The sequence below is a fragment of the Polyodon spathula genome, chromosome 24, assembly GCF_017654505.1.
Source record: "Polyodon spathula isolate WHYD16114869_AA chromosome 24, ASM1765450v1, whole genome shotgun sequence".
Lineage (NCBI taxonomy): Eukaryota > Metazoa > Chordata > Actinopteri > Acipenseriformes > Polyodontidae > Polyodon > Polyodon spathula.
This window is the reverse complement of record NC_054557.1, coordinates 6,411,725-6,432,838: the sequence shown is the minus strand read 5'-3', so window position 1 is coordinate 6,432,838 and position 21,114 is coordinate 6,411,725. Positions and strand designations below refer to the sequence as shown.

Genomic DNA, 21,114 nt, shown 5'->3' with positions numbered 1-21,114 from the left:
AATATTTGTTGCTTGTACTAGAAAAATCTGAACATCCTGAATTGAAAAATATATATATATATATATATATATATATATATATATATATATATATATATATATATATATATATATAATGTAAAAGTTTACTTAAATCATAAAAAAGTGGAATAGTGATAAAGTTACTCAAGCGCATAAGAAAACGGATTAGAATATTTGAAATGATGGCCATGATTGATTCATGTGTTTATTAAATGTGTACAGTGTTACTGTACCCAGTTAAATATCTTTCTAACTTTGAAATCATGATGCCTTCAAGTTCATAGTCAGTCATTATTTGATTGTAACAGCTATAGTATATTCACAAACTGCAGTCCTGTACAGCAGCTCTACTAAATGTAGAAGTTACTTTCTGGACCATTTGCAAACATAACAGCAGTGCTTTGGCAGTAGTCGTGCTGGGTGTACTCTTACAATAGTGGCATTATATACCTCACCAACAGTGAAATGGTGCATTTAAATCTTATAAGTTGGGCTGTATTTTTGTAACCCTAAAAATGGCTTATTTCACGGCACATTGCGGTCTAAAAATAGATATTACATTGTTAAACATTATATTCATTACAGCAAAATAAAAAAGTGCTGTCACATTGACAATTGATCATTTTTCTCTACAGTTATTATACAATAAATATTTTTAAATACATAATACTTATCAGAACAGTAAATGCTAAATTGACAAATATTTTATTTTTTTATGTCAAACTTTTAAAGGCATTCTACTTTCACCACCAGTAAATTATCAAACAAAATAACAATAAAAAAACATAACTCAATATAGAAAATAACACCAAAATGTCCTCTTTTGTAGTGTACATAGCAATCTTTAGCAGAAATGTTTCCGATCTTTGACAGAGCCGGTAATGTTTTCATTGAAGACATTTTAAAGAAATTGTGCAGGCCCTATGCAATGTGTTCAATCATTTACTGGAAACAAACTAAACCGGCTGCCAGGTTCCTAAATGTGACAGCTAGTGCATCACTTAAACATTTGCTGTATTTTTTATTTTTTTTAAGTGCTCAAAAAAATTATATTATCACAGTGAACTACATATTACATGGAAATCGTTACATCCGTGAAAAAAAAAATACAGCCTTACTTATAAGTAACAGGAGCTTTAAAATGAAACAGACATTAATTTTCAGACATTTAAACGACATTTATTTCAAGTAAGTCTGCAATTCCAAATTTGTCTACCATATTAGTTCTTTAAATAAAATCTTTGCAGTTGCACCACGATGGCAATGCAATGGTTCTGTCCTAAGTGTACAATAGTGCAATGCCAGTGGGCAGCTGGTCTGAGGCATGGTTCATTGGTAGTTCAGAGGTAACACTCACATGTTTTGACAGAGCAGTGGTATCCCAATGGTGCGCTTGCCCAGCAGGAGCACTGTGCAATGTGTGCTCCATTGTGTTGCCATTGCTAGTAATGCTGTTGTTGGTAAAATGGTTCAGCTAGTTTCTTCAGGGTAATGCACTGGTGCTATCATGTTATCCCACTGCTATTATTCCATACGGTTAATCAATCAATGCAAACATGCATATGAATGGATGTATCTTTAAAAAAAGTGCCACTGCAGTCAGCATCCCAGGTAATGTCTGAAAATTGCTCTCTTCAGTCTTCTTAAATGTGCTTTATCAGTCAGATACTGTTTAGAACAGTATAGCGTCAGTCACAATCCCATTCCACGCATCTTTTTCTGCCATGGACAGGATTTCAATTTGCCTTCTGACTTTCAAGTATTGGCGAACCAAGGCTGAAGAATGTGGAGTGTTCAAGTGTATGATGGAGGATAATGTAATCAACCTGGCAGAGATGTTCATGGAGCCCACTGTCAAAGTGCATCAGACAGTGTGTCTTGGACTAAGAAAGCTGAATCATGTGTGTAGAGGAAGGAGAAGCAAGAAGGACACACTGCATGGAAAATGAATGAGGAATACCTCCTTTGCGGTTGCATGAATTAGACTGAATAGCAGTATATTAGACAGGCTATATTGCCACAGAAGAGGATTCAGCAACAGCTTCAAGTGGTCTAAAATCCTGGCCAGCAATTAATTTTCCTGTAGATTGTCCAGTAGAGTAAACTTCAACGTATTCAGTAGGTGAGCTGGATTTCAAGCCCTGTGCCCTCATGAGCTCTGGCCCTTTTCCAACCTAATAAAACAGGCATCCAGTTAGATTTGGCTATGAGATTGCTTTTTGTTGACTGTGATCCACTACAACCTAGCAGAGGCTTTTAACAGCTGTGTTTATTATAGCGTTTCCTTTTCTAGCATTCTGGCTGTAACAGACAGGAATGTCTTGGGAAGGTGTGTACCATCCGATCTTCAGGAGTTGGATAGGTGGATGTGCAGGACCGGTTACCTGTGAGGACAGAAATTCAGTCAATGCTACAGGTGATAAGAACAACACTTCATATGAGGACATATGAACTTAAGAAAAGTTGAACAAACAGCCCCATCTGTGCTCGTCCGGTTCCCAGTAGCTGACTGATCTCAAAATTTTATCAAGCTGGGTATTAAAGAATCCCATGCCATGCCATAGCCTCGCCTCTCTCTCTCTGTAAAGAGTCTATCCCGCTGTATGTCCTCTGCCCTTGGCTTCTGTGTTGCACTTTAAAGTGAACTTTGTCAACTCCTTTCAAAATTTTAAAGACTCCAAATCAAGTCCCCCCTTCTTTGTTCTAGGCTAAAGAGATTCAGTTCTTTCAACCTATCTTCATAGGTTTACATCTCTTTAAGCCCTGGGATTAGTCTGATTTCTGTTCTTCGGACTCTCTAAGGGCCACAATGTCCTGTTGGTACTGTGGTGTCCACAAGTGAACACAGCCCTCCAAGTACAGCCTCACCAGTGCATTATATAACTTTATTATAACCTCCTTTGAGTTGTCCTCTACACTTCTGGCTCTATACACAATGCTCTTTGTCTGGGTGGACCTGTTCTATTTCTATACCATACATTACAGTACAAATTATTCTTTCTGTGCCATCCAAACAAGAGCACTGTTTAATATGTTATAAATTCACTGTGTTGTCATTGCTAATAGTTCTGCTAAGGTTTTTTCAGGGTTGCCTATTTTTTTTTTGTAAAATGAAACACAAACTGTTAATGTTACAGAACCAGCAACACAATTACAGTGAAAGAGAAAACAAAAGTCTGAATCAACATCACTGTACTGTGGTGCGACAGTACGAGACTCAGCTCAGTGTCTGGTGATCTAGGCTGTAGCCAGGTTTTGGCCTGTCCTCTCAATCCCAAATACAAATAGATGTGCTTTTCATTTGAGGCCACCACTGATTTCCTGCATGAATGCCTACCTCTCATTGGCTGGCAGGAGAGGATTTGTATTTAAAAAGGAGAGCTGATGCTCCAGACTGGAAACTCTGAACGCCAGGTAACAGGAAGAGCAGATCAGGAGAACAATTCTGTGAGGAGAGACAGGGTCCCAGGCATTAAAGCATTACCAGCATGAGACTGGCAGCTGTGGCCCATAAACAAGTTCCCTTTATCAAGCAGTAGCAAAGTATGGTTAAAGTTTAACTCCCTCATTACATTACTTATTCCTCATGTAATTTTGCATAGTTTTCATTTGTTTGAATGCATTGTAATCAAAAATTCCAGATCGGTACATTTTTTTCTACTGCTTTTTAAAAACTAAACTTATTTATAAAAAGCACAGCAATTTCCTTCTAGACAAAGTTTGTCTGGAAGGAAAAGAATAATTTTCACTTCACTACTTGCTCGTACATCTGCGCCATAAAGGGGGCCCCAGGGTGTTTTTTTTTTTTTTAATAGGAAAAAGACATTTTTTTTATTATTCATGTAAAATTGAACATGCCCATCCCATGTTAAACACATATACATACAAATGTCCCTGCTAACCTTTTGGACTTATGTCATCCATTTAATTTATGCGGGCTGCTGAATGAAAAAGGTAACAACTGCAGTGAACCACCTTAAACAAAATCTTTGATAACTAGAAGACATCTCTAGAACAATAAAAAAAATCTGTGATGCATAGGCAAAGTGTACGGACAATAACAGAGAAATGTGACGACAGCATACAACATGGTTAGCTTGCAAGTCTATCCAAAGTCAGGACACCAGATGGCGATCTTGGCCTTGAAAGTAATGTTATTTGGGGATTTCAAACACAAACATGCAGCTTTTAAATTAATGTTACATTTCATGCCAAACATCAAAATTGTGACTTAATGACAAGCTCACTATGTTCATTATTAAGATGTATAATGTTACAATCCAACCCCATGCACAAAACTTTGTTAATTTGAAAACTTACATAAAACCATTTTACTTACTGTGTGAAAGTCCCATTTAGGCCTCCAATCAAATCTGTAAATGTACTGCTGAACACATTTTTCATGCCCAATAATATAACTGATCTGATTCTGTTGCCTCTTCAGTGGTGCTGTGCAAGCCCACAGGCATATCCTCTAATATCAGCAAGCCCGAGCTTTGTAAAAACATAAGATTTACGAACAAGAGGAGGCCAGTCAACCCACCTGTGCTTGTCCGTTTCCTAGTAGCTGACTGATCTCAAAACTGTGTCTAAGATTCTCAGTGATAATACATCAATAGCACAACCAGGTAACCCATTCCGTCCCCTCACCACTCTCTAACTAGGTAACCCATTCCATCCCCTCACTACTCTCTAACTAGGTAACCCACTCCATACCCTCACCACGCTCTAACTAGGTAACCCATTCCATACCCTCACCACTCTCTGACTAGGTAACCCACTCCATACCCTCAACACTCTCTAACTAGGTAACCCACTCCATACCCTCACTACTCTCTGACTAGGTAACTAATTCTATATCCTCATCACTCTCTAACTAGGTAACCCACTCCACACCCTCACCACTCTCTAACTAGGTAACCCACTCCATACCATCACCACTCTCTGACTAGGCAACCCACTCCATACCCTCACTGCTCTTTCACTAGGTAACTCATGCTATACCCTCACCACTCTTTCACTAGGTAACCCATTCCATCCCCTCACCACTCTAACTAGGTAACCCACTCCATACCCTCACCATTCTTTCACTAGGTAACTCACGCTATACCCTTACCGCTTTTTCACTAGGTAACTCATGCTATACCCTCACCACTCTTTCACTAGGTAACCCACGCTACACCCTTACCGCTCTTTCACTAGGTAACTCATGCTATACCCTCACCACTCTTTCACTAGGTAACCCACTCCATACCCTCACCACTCTCTCACTAGGTAACCCACTCCATACCCTCACCACTCTCTGATTAGGTAACCCCTTCCACACCCTCACCACTCTCTGACTAGTTAACCCATTCCATACCCTCACCACTCTCTGACTAGTTAACCCACTCCATACCCTCACCACTCTCTGACTAAGTAACCCATTCCATACCCTCACTACTCTCTGACTAGGTAACCCACTCCATACCCTCACCACTCTCTGACTAGGTAACCCATTCCATACCCTCACCACTCTTTCACTAGGTAACCCACGCCATACCCTCACTGCTCTTTCACTAGGTAACCCACTCCATACCCTCACCGTTCTTTCACTAGGTAACTCACGCTATACCCTCACCACTCTTTCACTAGGTAACTCACGCTATACCCTCACCACTCTTTCACTAGGTTAACCCACGCTATACCCTCACCACTCTTTCACTAGGTAACCCACTCCATACCCTCACCTCTCTTTCACTAGGTAACCCACGCTATACCCTCACCACTCTTTCACTAGGTAACCCACGCTATACCCTCACCACTCTTTCACTAGGTAACCCACTCCATACCCTCACCTCTCTTTCACTAGGTAACCCACGCTATACCCTCACCACTCTTTCACTAGGTAACCCACGCTATACCCTCACCACTCTTTGGCCCAATGATGGGTCTATCTTAATACACAGAAGTTTGATGATCAAAAATAATCACAAGGTGATTTCAGGGTATACCAATGAAGCCAGATGTTTCGCACCCACAAAGGAATTCATGAAATTAGGGTTTAACCTGATTTTCCCCTGAAAATGAAGTCAAAATAGTTAACTTGATGGGTCCCTTCACTCATGTTGTGAAAGTGATTTCATTTTTTTAATTAATACATTGAAGGAGATCTATGCAAATGTAAGGCTCCTGAAGCTTGTATTTGTAAAAGACAATGATAAACTAGAGCTACAATTTCTCCATTGCTCCATGTGCAAGAATAATGACTGATTAACTAATTTTTATCTCAAAACTGTTAAAAAAAAAACAAAAAACAAAACAACTCAGTGTACCTTCACTTTCTGGCTCAACATCATGTTTTTAAAGATCAGTATATAGGAATACACAACAGCATTTTATTAGTCTTTCACTTACCAGTATATTTCATTTTGTAAACTAAGAAATTCAACAGGAATAAAAAGGCATACCATTTTTGTAAATGAAAGATGTATATGTAAGTTGAAGTGGAATCTTTGCAAAGGGAAGTTTGTACTTTGGTTCCAGGACTTGTCTAATATAGTCAAAGAACTGGCACCAACTCAAGGGGCTTTTCAAAACTGTGGCTGCCAGATCAATAAGTAGGGGAGCCGACACTCACAGCACAATGAAGAATTTGAGCAGCTGATACTCCATGTGTCCCAGTTCAGGTACAGGCTCCACCATCACAGTCTTCTCTGTCTCCAGGCTTCTTTCTAAAGAAATCAGACAGACAGGAACTGCTTTGAGAACTCAGAGCCACAGATGCACAACCTCCTGCTTGCAGATGAAACGCTTTCCCCTATTCAGAACTGAACAGCATTTTTTAAGGAATCATTGCTACACACTCTCAAGTTCCAGCATGCAATAAAACGCGAGGGGCACCATTGGTTTTAATCTACACAGCCATCTTGGTATGTGCACTTATTATATGTTGTGTGACTATTAAAATATTATGAGCCATTTTAAATAACTATCCTGAAGCATTTTCATAAAAAAGAGCGAAACCAAATAACAGTGATCCACTTACGAGACCCCTCATGAATAAACTATGGAAACTAACCCATCGTGGATGAGAAGATTACACAGCAGGTCACACTGATCCTAGTGTAGTTATTTACCAGTATTGTGTGGCTTTCCACTATCACAAGTCTAAGTTAGTAAATGATTAATAGACTCAGTAACAAGGACTTAGTATTTATTAATAATGCATCAGTGAAGTATGTTCCATTGTCTATGTCTAAGCAGATGTTTTCTGCTTGTTACATTAAATTGATTGATTCCTGCCCCATTAACCCTGCTGTCATTTGCTAGAATGTTTTTTTTAGTCGCTGACTTAACCTTTTTAGTGCCTTTTACCATTACTCTACTGTCTCTCTTAAAATACATATGACGAGAGGTCTTGTCACAAGCATATCATAAAAATCACATACTAGTACAATAACAGTAAACGTATTATGGTGTCTAAAAACCGATGTACTTGTGTTACTGTTCTACAGTTTATTTTTAAGTTTATTTTTTAAAACAATTTAATATATGCAAGATTTACAGTATGTAGTGCTGTGCTAAGTTTGGAACTATATCTACAACCTATTTTAATCAAGAGAAACGTTCAAGCAAAACCAATGTAGTCCATGCATTTCAAGATAACACCTGAAGCGTTTTGAAGTATCCAAATGTTTGAGTATTACATTTTAGGGTATCCCTGTCAAATCCAGGGCAGTACTTCAGTCCCAAGTGACAGGGTTTACTGCAGATCTTAAAAGAACATTCTATTTGACTCGTTAGCAAAAAAAGGTTCAATTTTTGTTTTTTTAGTAATACAGATTCTCATGAAACTTTCAGAGAATGCTGTTAAACAGGCTGTCACGGGGTACAGCCCGTCCCTGTGCAGATTTTGTTTATTTAGTATTTGTGTGGTATTATTATTTAAACGTACTGTTCTCGGTGTGTTTTGTTGTCTAGTTTGTAGAGATGATGTTTGCTTCTCGTCTCTGCCTCTCATGAGAATTCGTGGCTGGCAGCTGATGATTTATTGACAGATTGCTGTCGGCCACGCATGAGAACTTGTGCAAGAATGTGGAAAAAAAAATGAAACTAAGTAACTGATGGCCAGTTAATCCCTCAACTACATTATAAAAACCAGCAGCTTTTGCTGACCGGGGTGGGTTGTTCACAGGAGGAACGAGACAAGTACCCATTGCTACCCATGTTCAAGTTGAACCAGCACAGTACTTCTTGTGGTCAAACCTTTTATTTCATTTATTAAATAGGCACATCAGCAATTCAACCTGCAGTGTCAGTGTCTGTCTCTTCCTGGTCTGACGTCAACACCAAGCTATCCGTGACACAGGCTTAGAACAGTCTAAGGTTTCTTGAGTGAAACTATTTAAGTATTATTTAGATTAGTGTAATTCATATATATAATTGGCAACCAGTTAAACAACTGTCAAACAATGGTTTAAATGCATTTTGGCTGCAGCCCAAGAAGATGCAGCTAAAGGACCTTGCATGGTGCTGTCGCTCTGGAAGGAGGCGTCCACAGCGCTGAGGCTGCTGGTGGAGTTGCCCAGGATGTCGGGCAGAGAGGAGGTGATGGAGGCTGTTGAGGGTTTCCGCCTCCATTTCAGAACAGGAGGGAACTCGTCTGGCGGGGGGAACTCGTTGTGCGGAAGGAGCTGGGAGAGTGAAAATCACATTCTCATAAAATAACTGTGCGAGCACGCTGCAACACTATTAGGCAAAATAAGTCTTATCAATGCAAATTGAATTCAAATGTAATAATGTAACAATATGTGGGCATGCATGGCATGAGTTTGTTTATTAACACAAATGACATGTTATTAAGCAATAAAGCAATAATAAATATACTACATTAAACCAAAGTAACCTTATATAAGTCTCTGTATGTTATTCCAAGGGTTATTACAGATTTTTAATAAAAGGTAAGCCTCAAATACATAAACAGAACTAGGCAAGTCATTTTTAGTACAGTACATATTATGATCTAAACAGGGTCTGTTCACAACTAGTTTGGGTTAGCAAGAGTCTACAGAAACACTTACCAGGGATATGTCGCTTGGCTCCTCTGTGTACTGCTTAATGCTCAAAATCTTTTTCCCATTGACCTGCACAAGCAGAATGACATACTATTAAGGGGTGATGAATTACAGACAGAAAACAGAAAGCAAAAACACAAATGTACCTGCAAGCGCTTTCCACTTTTTGTCATGTCTACAATATATATATATATATATATATATATATATATATATATATATATATATATATATATATATATATATATATATATATAATATATAATTATATATATACCATAGATATTTTTTTAAAATGGTATCTAAGAGAAAACTCCATAGAATAATTTTTGTAAAACAGTGTTTAGACATGCAAATTTACCTTTTAAATCCCCAGTTTAAAACTAGGACAGAAAAGTAATGGCAGTGTTCATTACAATATGCATTCATGACTGTGGGAATCAAAGATGCATGAAAGCCCACCAGTACATACATAGACTTGTAGAGACGTCCAGTCATAGCATATCTCTGTGTGTTAAACCATGTTAAATCCCCTGGCTAAGACATTTGAATGGTTGATGGTTTACAATGTACTGTAAATTACAGAACAGTGCCCTCCAGTGGTTTCAAAAAAAACATCACAGGTATGCTTAATTGCCTGGATACTAAAGTCTAGGATTTCTTGAATACAGGACTCTTTTCCACTGCAAATTTTCTGTATCTGGAGGGGTGTTACCACTAGAGTTACTGTATCGGCTTACTGACAGTGTGTGGGGGGTTTATATTTTCTGATAAAAGATTTTTTTTATTTTTGTAAATCAAATTGAGCGTCTCGGTTGTACGTTACCTGTAAATGTGTGCAGACCCGTCTCAACACATCGTAAACACTATCCCTGGACAGCAGAGACACAAACAAGTACTGCAAGACACAACAAGAACAAGATTAAGGCATGTGGAGAATGAAATGAAGCCTGATCAGCAAAGCTTGACCTTTGCTGGTACACCCTTTGCCTTAGGGCAGAACCCCAGGATACATTGTAATTGTCTAGTCAGAACCCCAGAACACATTCTAATTGTCTTGGTCAGAATCCCAGAACACATTCTAATTGTCTTGGTTCTAGAGTTTACAGGTAAGCTATTCCATGCACTTAGCACTCCCATGTATTTAGTGTAGAATACCCTGACTACCTTGACAGTGAATTCTGACTTACTGACCTCACTACAGTGAGGTGGCAATTATAGCTCATACCCATGCATTAGATTTATGAGAGTAACATCCTAAAATGAAGACCCAATGTAATGATCTAAACAGTCTTTGTAAAGGTACGGTGAAGCAGACACATCAAGTAGATAGAGATCACAGGTCACAGCTGTGCAATGTCAGAATGGGATCTAAATCATTACTGGTCACAAAAGACAATACTAACTCTTATTATGGAAGAGGTAGGACTAACAGCACATCATTTATCATAGCAGTGGGTGTATGTGCAATCTTAATCATCTCTGTTGTATTACATGTATTTCATGGGTGTGTAGATCATCATAATCTGTTGACAGAGACCTATGCAAACACTAATAGACTTCCTGGCATTGTACACACTTTTAAAGGCCAACAGATACATTAAGAGGCTCACATGCACTGTTAGAAAAGCTGGTTTTAATGACTGTGGTACACAATGATCTAAAGCAGTAGCAATCCCTCTACAATGACAACAGTTACATTGCACAGTGTTTAAACAGTGCTATTTACCTTTTGACTGGATTCAGTGGTTATAGCGAGTCCGTTGGGGACCAGGCCTGCTGTTTTGTGCTTTTTTACCAGCAGGACCGACATCACCGGGATGGCAACCTGAAAGATAAAAGAGAAGAGAGTGCCGTCAGGTGTGTGATTCAAATAGCATGCTGCTGTGTTTACAAGAAGCTTTACCTTTGCTGTATCATGTGTTTTAAGTATCGCAGCACCATATTTTTAAATATGCATTTGTTTTAATATTTTTTATTCACACGCTGCAACAATGTTGGAATTCTGAATTAAATGTGTGGTGCATTCTGGGTACATAAAACAAGCTCTGGTGCAGGCTGATCTTATACACCTCAAATCTCATCTAGAAATTCTCCTTCTCCCAAGAAAAAAAAGATGAGAAATGTATTCCCCACGTGAATTATTACCCATTTATATTAAAACAAATAGGGGTTATATTGCGAGATATGGAGCTCCAATACACAGGATACAGCAAGGTAATGCATTTCTTGTAAACACTGTAGGGTGTTCAGTCCATGTGTTACCATTTTCGTGTCACATTTTATATCAATATCTCCCTGTCCACTGACTACATTTAACATATAATATATATATATATATATATAGATATATATATATATATATATATAGATATAAAAACTATGTAAAGGTTCAATATTACTATGCAGATTTGGTCAACTTTTTATTGTACTGATTTTATTGTACCAGCAATCGGCCTTCTGATAAATCTGCTCTGAATTAAACATAGGAGTACTACAACAGAGTACAGTATGGGGGTCATAAAGTGTTTATCAGCTGGAAGAGAGCCAGGCAGACACAGAAAATGCTTTACCCAAACCTGCAGATTTAGCATCGGCCTGATTGAGAGGCCATTCAGTCCATCAATGCCCAAGGCTTGGTAACACTAACCATTCTGTGTAACAAAGTGCCTCCTACCCTCTGTGCTAATTCTTTCTCCACCTGATTTTCAACTGTGTCCTCTGGTCCTGGTCTCTGTGCTTTGCTAAACGTATTGGTTAGGATTCAATCAGGTCTCCCACAGTGTAACTCATAACTCATTCCTTTAAACCCCAAGATCAATGCCGTTGCTCTTAGCAGCTCAGACTGCTGGAATCTGACACCCCAAATAAGGTAATGTTCTGCAAAGACTGTTCACAGGTGTGTTAATTTGCTTTTCTGTACTACTCTCCTTCATCTTAAAACTGACTTTGTTAACTGGGCTGGATCGTTAACATTCTCTAAAGGAAGATTACAAACTAAAGTTTTGCGATGGGAGCGTACATTGCCGTCTCACAAATAAACGAATAAAACCTACTCACTCAGCTGTGTTTCAACCTCGACAGGGTAAACAATAATGAAGGGACGTATTCATACTTAATGTAGAGCGCTTGATAAACAGGGCTTCAGTAACAACAGCTTGGGATTCCTTTCCACACCAGGTTCACAGGTTGTTTACAGAACACATAACCACATGCTGAAACAGCCTGTGGTACAGGTGTGACCCTTACTCATGTATGGCTGCTGTCGTTTAATATCACTGTCTGTTCATTGTCTGCTTCAGTCATCACTTCCTGATAAAGCACCTCTGTGGCTCTCAATCATAAAGTATGAGACCAGAGTGCAACCCTTAAACTACACCCCCTGCAACACCATGCCCTCAGCTAATGGAAGTACTACTACCACACTTGATCTATGTGGTTTGTATTGCGGATGTGTTTCAGGAGGCATGTCAATGGTTGCACTCTGCTGTACCAGCTGTACTTGGAGATGAGACATACCTGAGGGCTTTAGACAGAGAGCAAAGGGTTCCTTTGAGTTTTAATACAGAAAATGAGAGACAACGTGAATCTTAAGAAGCAGCAGCAAGCAAGAGGTGTGCCACTAAACAGCACATTGACAATGTCAGTCTCAACAGAAATGCCGACACAGGGCTTTAGAAGCACAGAAAGCACAATCGTGGCCAGACCGACTGGCAGTCATGTTACCTTGATGTCTTTCCCAAAGAGGTTGGCGTGGAAACAGAGCCAGTTCTTGGAGATGTAGAGCCGACCTTGTAGAAGTATATCCCGAAGCAGAGCGCAAGAATACACTAAATAGAAAACGTGTGTACAGGTTTAGAATGCATAGATCACCCTGAACTCCAAAAGAGTCCTACTAGGCTTTTATACAAGTTTGCAGAGTGAGTTAATATCAGATGAGCAACGCAGGGCGTAAAGGCTGATCAGGCTTTCAATCTTATCAATAAACACACACAATGAGAAAAAACACCTCAGGAAAAAAACAACAACTTTTAGATGTAGCTCCTGAGTTATTTAATGTAGTGGTTGTCAAACTGCCTCGGGTCTGTAAAGGTTGCCTAGGGAGTCTACAGTAAATTCTAGAAACTTCTCTTGTAAACCAACATAGCCGTTTAATGTACTGAATCATTTTTTAAATTACTTTTGCAGTGAGAGATGATACAGTACAATGTTGTATATACAGTACATACTTTCACAGCAGTGTTTCTCCTTGATTGGGATTTCCATTTTGCTCAAATCTCTCTTGGGGGTCCCTATTAAAGAGGATCCCCTGAACATACATGTTTGAGAAGCTCTAGTTTAACGGATGATGGTGCTCTTATGTAATAGATTTTGGTAGGTGGAATGCTTCTCCTGGTGCTGATCAGTCTTCAAACTCCCATCAATATGTAACTCCAAGCTCTGCTACTTCTCATAGTTGTTGTTGATGACACTGCAGTGGTGGCACAAACACTTGGAACAAGGTGGAAGAGGCTTGTTTAGTTAATGCTTTCACTAACCTTTCATCAACACCTCCTCTGTGGGGAGACACTGGAACAGCTTGTGGTACTGAGCGTTGTACTTGTTCACGGTCTGCACAGGAACAGAAGACAACAGATCAGGTGTCTAAAGAGCAAGAAAGGAAGGTGTTGGTCCTAACAGCTTCTCTGTTTCATTCTTTCATTCTAGGACTATATACAATGGGAACGCTGCCTACAAGCGATGGCCAAAAATGAATAAAATATACCCTTGGTGGTTCTGCTGAAGGTAAAACTAGATAGTAAATATTTTATTTTTAGCTGATGCTTGAAGGCAACATCCACAAATTATAGACCTTTGTCCTTTGAAATAATATCACTAAATAATGTCCCTGGAATACAGTTACTGGTTGCCTTTTTTTCCAAGCTCTCAGTGTATACAGATATCCGGTGTATGTATTGCCACTTTCTTTGCATTTCATCATGTGAAACATATCTCCTTTAAAACTATGCAAGCACAGCAAGAAGACAAGCATTTCAAGGATGTGTCATGCACAATACATTTTCATAACCACACAAAATGACTGCAACATTTAACCTATGATCAGGTTAAATACACAGAGCAGTTACGCAAATTCAAAAATGTAATTCAGTGGGAAACAGTACTACATTTGAAGCGTGGTAAATGACTCACTGATCCTCTGTAACATTTCTTCCCATTTTCACACGGAGCAGGACCAGCCAGACGCACCCTGAAACACGCAAGCAAAAACATGCATTAGATATCATTCCATCATTGTGCCTGATTCACCAATACCTCTATACATACATCATGTCATAAGTCTGTTTCTGTGCATAGAAAACAATGAACTGAAAACATTAAGCACATTTATTACGCGAGACAGTTTGCGATGAATCTGCAGCTTAACATTTTTGATTAATACTACTAAAGTGTTACATTTGTTTCATGAGGGCTTTTAATAATGCCTTAGTTACTTTACAAGTACAGTAATATGTTATTTCATCTTATGCGCAAGTTTTGTTTTATCTGCAATTAATTTATCCATTAGTGTGCTCTGTGTGCCACGTGCGCGCTTGTCATTAGCACCTCTCAAGCAGACTCTGGAAATTGTGCCCAACTGTGTGGTGGTTTTCTAACTATTAAACTCTTCCACTTGTTGTGACCAGAGCTGAATTTTAACCCCTGTTTAGAAAAAGGAGTCACCAGTTTTCGCTGGGGATTCTGTAAGGAGCGCTGTATTGGCTCTGGCACTCCTGTAGGTATGGGAGGCAAAACTGTCACTGCTTCTCCTCATCGCGCTACTACTGACCCTGCTGGCCTGGCGCCCAGTGAGCTCAGAGCGGGCAGGGCTGGCCTTTGGCCAGAGGCCGCTGACATTCGCTCTCGAATTCTTAGGTGTAAAAGAGGAAGCTGGCTTGGTCGTGGGATCGGAGGACGTCCACTGAACCTTCGGATCTCCTGAGCTGTGTGGGGAATTGCTGGACCTTCCAAAGTGGGGAGAACATCTGGGGTAAAATAACTGGGCACACTAAATAAAAAAAAAACTCCTTGTGTAGCAAATTAATATACACAGAAGCAACTTGAAAAATAAATAAGTGATTGGAGAGTGTACAGGATGTTACTTCTGGTGGGCCCCAATGTGTAAATTAAATGGGACTGGTGACACACAGGTCGATAGGATTTATAGCATTCTGGTTAAATATGACAGCGTCAAGAACAGACTGTACACAGTCTTTTCAGAAGTATTTCAGAAGTAAGTGTTAATAGAATTTCCTATGTGAGATATTAAACCTGGCTGAATAAACCCATATAATAACATGGAGCCAACTTCGATCATTCACACTACAGTAAAGTTCACAAGTCAAGCGACAAATATAACCTCTTTTTATTTCACATTAACTTCTGTTACTATAAGCTAACCTCTCCAAACACGTACAGGGGAATATATTCCTATTCCCCTGGCAACACTGTAGCACATATATTGTTGAAAATGAAAAGTACTAAAACTGTGGTTTTTGATGTTTGATTGTTTTTTTTTTTTAATGTAGTTATTCATGTTGGGAATATTCGGCTGTGCGGCTTGTATGCCAAGCGAAAGGGCTGGGACAACCAGATTACCTTTACATATTCCTGAAGTTAAGTGAACACAAGCAGTAGAATGAGCACAGGTTAGAAAGCAGTGCATTTACGGCAATGCTAGATGGAGATTTGTTTTTTTAAATAATGCTGGACAAGACCAACGTGCCTTCGTAACGTGCAAGTTAGTATTTAGTTAGTATTCGTTTCACATTAGAAAGCTGTTTCAGTTAATGGCGGCTTTGAAGGTGATGCTTGGTATTGCATCAAATTAATTTATAAACACACCCGTTTACATATCTTACCATTATCACATGGTTAAAGCTGTTTATTAGTTTTAAGCCTTCTATACGCACTGTCAACAAAACACTGTTGTTTTCCAATGTGTTTTTTTTTCCCCACTCAAATCTCCTAGGGCTTACTGATACAGTATTTTCCATCCCGCTGGATTCTCATGGGAGAATGAGGATTGTTGACACATGTTCACGGCGCTGAACTGTTCCCAGCACCACTGCTCATTTCATAAATGTAGTGTTTACTCCAGAACAAAGGCTCCCACAGCGTAGCTCCCACAGGGTAGTGCTGCGTGCGCAACTCATAATTTATAGTGCTTCATTCACTTGCAACATCCCTACCACGTGAACAAAATACCCTATGAAGCTTTGGTTTAGGGTTAGGTTATTGTTATGAAATAAACTTCGTTTTAGTACCTAAATTTATCATCCTTATCATGTGATCGGCCTGTAGCATATAATGATGACGTCGGTTTGAGGCTGTGCAGGCCAGTGGTTAAAGAAACAGGCCTATAACCAGCCGGTCCCCGCTTCAAATCCCAGCTCAGCCACTGACTCATTGTGTGACCCTGAGCAAGTCACTTAACCTCCTTGTGCTCTGTCTTTCGGGTGAGACTTTGTTGTAAGTGACACTGCAGCTGATGCATTATTAACACACCCTAGTCTCTTATCTTATAAAGCGCTTTGCGATGGTGTTCCACTATGAAAGGCGCTACATAAAAATAAAGATTATTATTATTACGTGTTGCGCACACAGCACTGACCTGTGGGAGCTACCCTGTGGGAGCCTTCGTTCTGCAGCAATACCCCTCTCGTTTACTCTGCAGTACCTGGGGCTTGCTCTGCCCCCTAGGAAACAACAACTGGATAGCCTACGGGGATATTTATCAGCTAGGATTTCTGAATATGTGATTACCGGATTATATCATATTATGTGTGCTTTGCATAATTCTCTACTGATGCTTCTGTATGTGTGTGAGCTGCAACGCACATACTGCTACGATATATTTTATTGACGGACGTTTTGATGCTTGTTTCTATGAAAGCTTGCAAGGCTTATAACGTCTGAATGTCTTGCTGGGTTTACCTGAAATTGTGCAGCTTCATAAATGCAGGGAAAACTAAACAGGCACAGTTACTGCTATATACTTGTATATGACGTTCCCACAAAACAGCCCAAAAACCGCTCCAGTAAATAGATCTTTGAGCATAAGCATTCGGAAGCACACAGTGGTGTGATTTATTGTGTTAGGCAAACACCCTTCTAGCTATTTATTACGCTTCCTCACAAAAGAGGTTTTTCAGACACTGGGCCTGTTTCTGAAAAGCTGAATTTCTGAAGGGAAGTGGTTCTAGAATTGACCACTACAGGTTTGCAACTGTTATTCCTGTAACCATGGAAACTGTGACTCAGTAAATTACAGTTGCGCACAGACCTGTAAAAGGTTATTTTGCTGGAATAGTTAGTGAGCCTGGTAAATAATAATCTGAGCAGAGACATCAATAGAGAATATTAGAGAAAGCATAAAACAGGATATCAGACAACTAAGAAACTCATTATTATGAAAACCAACATTACCTTTAGGGCACAGAGAAGTGTCTAAACATTAAAGAGCTGTGTAGACGGTACTGTTTTTAATTTCAACATTTTTTATGTATGATAAATAAGAGAATGTGGTCAATTAATTAATCTCATACGCTCACACATGCCACTGTTGATACTCCATTGCCAAATGTATCCAGCTGCAACGCTGAGAGTACTGTTTGAATTCCCATGACTACTGTACAAGCAGGCAGAGCATGTAGCTCCCCATTGTTTGAGTGTTTAATTTCCTCCTGGGTGACATACAGAACATCTCACATGTTTGTTCCAAATCCAGCCTAAGCCTCTGAGGCTTATGAAGGCTGTCCCCTAATCTCAGAGTGATTTCAATTCACTTCCACACACATTATGCGCACGTTTTAAGCAACCTTTTGTAAGCTTCAGTCAGTCCTGTTATGTAACTTAACTCAGGTACAGGGTTTCAGCCAATCAGAAGACAGTTGTATGTGTTGGTCTATTTAAAATGTATTGGTCATTTAATCAAAATGGTTTTCAGTAAATTAAGGTATATTTCATGGATATTCATTTTTCCTGTTGTCAACAGCTCTAACATTGAATTTACATCGATTGTATACAATATTAATCTACTGTAACAGACTTATGGTATTTCATGTAATTCCAGAAAAGCACTGGAACACATTAAAAGAAAATGACAAGCTGTCATTGAAGTTTTTTTTAAACTCATTATTACAGTTGTACAGTTCAAACAGTACATTCCAAGCCATTGTTATGAAGATTAAAATAGCTTTATATTGTTAAACAAAGACATATCAAATGCCTTGCATGTCAAACCACACCAACATGTGCTCAAAAAGGATTACTGTAATAGCCAGCTTGTAATTACCAGTATAAAAACTGGAGAGGAATATGAAAGGTTTTGGGAGAATCCTTTGTTAGAACACCCTTTTGAAGTCACATACCGTAAACGTTTTCAGATCAAACCAACAAGGCATTCAGAAGTAATAAGCCTGGCAATCTTCCAAACACAAAAACATTTAAAAACAGTACATTCACTTCAGTTCACGCCAAGAATAAATAATAAATCAGAAAGTTACTTGCATTGTTTCAGAACATTTCAATGCATCTTAGGGATGGAAATAAGACTCCCATTGCATAGCAGTTTTATCTATTCCTGTTTTTGCTATATGTTTAATCAGACACATCTGAGTTTGTTACTTCTGCACTGGGGCTAACCAAGCTCGTCGTAAAATCCCCGAATGGATCAAACTGCTATTTCCGTCCCTGCATGTTACTTTGCTGTAAGTGTTATCTCCACACCAGCTCCCTTCGCGGCCCTCTTCCTCACCCAAAATGCTCACAAGCACATACTTAACACAAAGAGACAGGGTGAGATGTAAATATGAACTTATAATGTTATTTGTTATTTTGAGTAGATGCGCCTGAGTTTGTATTTAAACATTTAGGGAATGGCTAAAGTTAAGTCGTAGTAAACTCACAGCACCTGTGATGTGCACTGCAAAGCTGAAAATGAACTACTAGGAATTGTAAACTTGCTTGATCACTGATCAGGAGTAGAGCAGCCAGGAGTTCAATGACAAGAAGCAGAATAGCTCTGTGTAACCAATGCCCTTGTAAAAGTTTCTAATACCCTTTCCTTAAAACAGGAATACTTAAATCGCTACTGCCTAGAAAGGAACCCAGTGCCGGAAGAGCAAGACCAGGCTTCCCTCAATGTCTGTTTATTTGACTCCCAGTCCTTTGTGAAGGAAGTCTTAAGAGGGTGTGCTGGAGACACGGAAACTGTTCTCACTCCAAACATAACAAGCGACTAAAAAACAAATCCGTCATCAGATATTCACAATGCCCTTTATAAAATCATTTCCCTTTGGACCTTTGTAGCTTTTTTTTTTAATTCTGCCCTTTATTGTAAAGCTAGCAACACTCCTTCCTTCCTCAGGACAATTATGTATTGTTATGGCTACTGCTACAGAACTCACAATGGAATCTAATGGAATATCAGATATGTACCAGACACTCAAACATACTGTATCATTATGTGAAAATGCGTGGAGGAGATTCATGATTGCACTGCTAGCAGCCAAAGTGATGAAACATAGAAACACCAGGCAACATGCTGACTGCTCTGCAGGTGCGAGACAGAACCTCGATCCTGACCTGAACACCTCCTCCCATCGAAGCCTGGACCTTTCTCCAGCACAGACTGACAACTGTGGTGAATTGTGTGGCAGGTTTAAAAAAAAAAAAAAAAAAAAAAGATATGCACATATCAAATCTTAAATGTTTGAATGAAATAAAGTGGAGAAAAAAGGCGAGAGGAACCAAAAGAAGCTTTCAATAGAAAAATGAGTTTATTCACGATATCTCTTCACTTCCAACCTCCCATGTGACAATGAGCAGCCTTTAAAAAACTGCTGTTTCATTCTCTGAAACACTGCAGCTTTATTGGGTATGCCTGGAATTCAACACTGTTTTCTTTGTAACAAACTCATTATTTCAAAGTAAGTGCAGTCCAATTTCATCGTTGTAGTGGATTAGACATAAAACTAGAGATATATCAATCCATTTATTGATGGCCATGTATTTTATTTTCTGACCCTCAATTTAAAATTAATTGATTGATTTATCACTCTGGGGCATTATTCATTCCCTTCCAGACATATTTCAGTATTATTACCTTTAATATTTAAATTGTCAAAGTTCTGCAGGGTTTGAAACTCGCACTATCCCTCACCCATTCCGGGTTTCAGAACTACCCTCAGATAAGTATATTATTTAAATGATAAAATTCCAGGATCGTAATTGATGTGATCCTCCCCAATAGCTGCTTGAACAGCTCCTATTAGTAAGTGCATATTTATCAGGGGCCTGATTGTTCAAACTCCTGGCACCCGGTCATTTCATTAATATACCTAAACAGGGTACTTCTGAAACCCAGTGTGAGTTTCAAGTCCTGGTTCAGCAGCAAAGTCAAGCACCAGTTCTGGGAATGTCAAGGAGACTGGCAGAGAGTCTGGAGGATGCAGCAATGCCATCAATACATTCAGATACAGGATAGCTTGCACAGGGATGTGTGCTAGATATGTGACTCTGAAAACTGGCAGGCACCTGAACATTCTAAATATAACAAAAAGTCTGCAAAGAGAAATAAGCGTCTGGCCTTATAATATTCTTCACCAGATGAGACAGAATAAATAGTCAGATAATCACAACTCTGTAATGACAGCACATACTTGTTTTTGTTTGCACGTGTGATTAGTAGTAAACTCAAGCTACACTGTGTCTGAGTCCTATTAATTACATTAATTAATTACATCTGCACAAGAGCATGGCATGCAAAGCAGGTCATTCGTGCTGTTACAGCTTGCAGGTACATGCAATGACACTCTCAATGCAAGTTGTACGAATAAAATGGCACCCTGGCAAAATCTGAAAAAACGATTTTTAGGCTGTTGCGTGTTATTTTGTATTGTTGTTGCATTCTGTTGCAGTCTGCCCTACAACTAGTTGTCTCTTTCTCAGGGATACCACTGAAGATGAGGTCTGTGGCAAAGTGCTTGCCCCTTTT

The 21,114-nt window shown here is 39.2% G+C and overlaps 1 protein-coding gene across 1 annotated transcript in view; it reads right to left on the bottom strand.

The window, feature by feature from the left end:
* Window positions 1-1,098: 1,098 nt before the first annotated feature.
* LOC121299102 (GRAM domain-containing protein 2A-like) overlaps window positions 1,099-21,114 on the bottom strand; it is a 40,168-nt gene continuing 20,152 nt past the window's right edge. The window contains exons 3-12 of the mRNA XM_041226642.1: window positions 14,268-14,325; window positions 13,616-13,688; window positions 12,804-12,907; window positions 10,807-10,905; window positions 9,904-9,975; window positions 9,084-9,146; window positions 8,525-8,696; window positions 6,641-6,734; window positions 3,359-3,466; window positions 1,099-2,405 (exon numbers count right to left, since the gene is read on the bottom strand). Of these exons, the coding sequence (XP_041082576.1) occupies window positions 2,402-2,405; window positions 3,359-3,466; window positions 6,641-6,734; window positions 8,525-8,696; window positions 9,084-9,146; window positions 9,904-9,975; window positions 10,807-10,905; window positions 12,804-12,907; window positions 13,616-13,688; window positions 14,268-14,325 (847 nt within the window). The 3' untranslated portion in view covers window positions 1,099-2,401. The remainder of the gene's footprint in view (window positions 2,406-3,358; window positions 3,467-6,640; window positions 6,735-8,524; window positions 8,697-9,083; window positions 9,147-9,903; window positions 9,976-10,806; window positions 10,906-12,803; window positions 12,908-13,615; window positions 13,689-14,267; window positions 14,326-21,114) is intronic.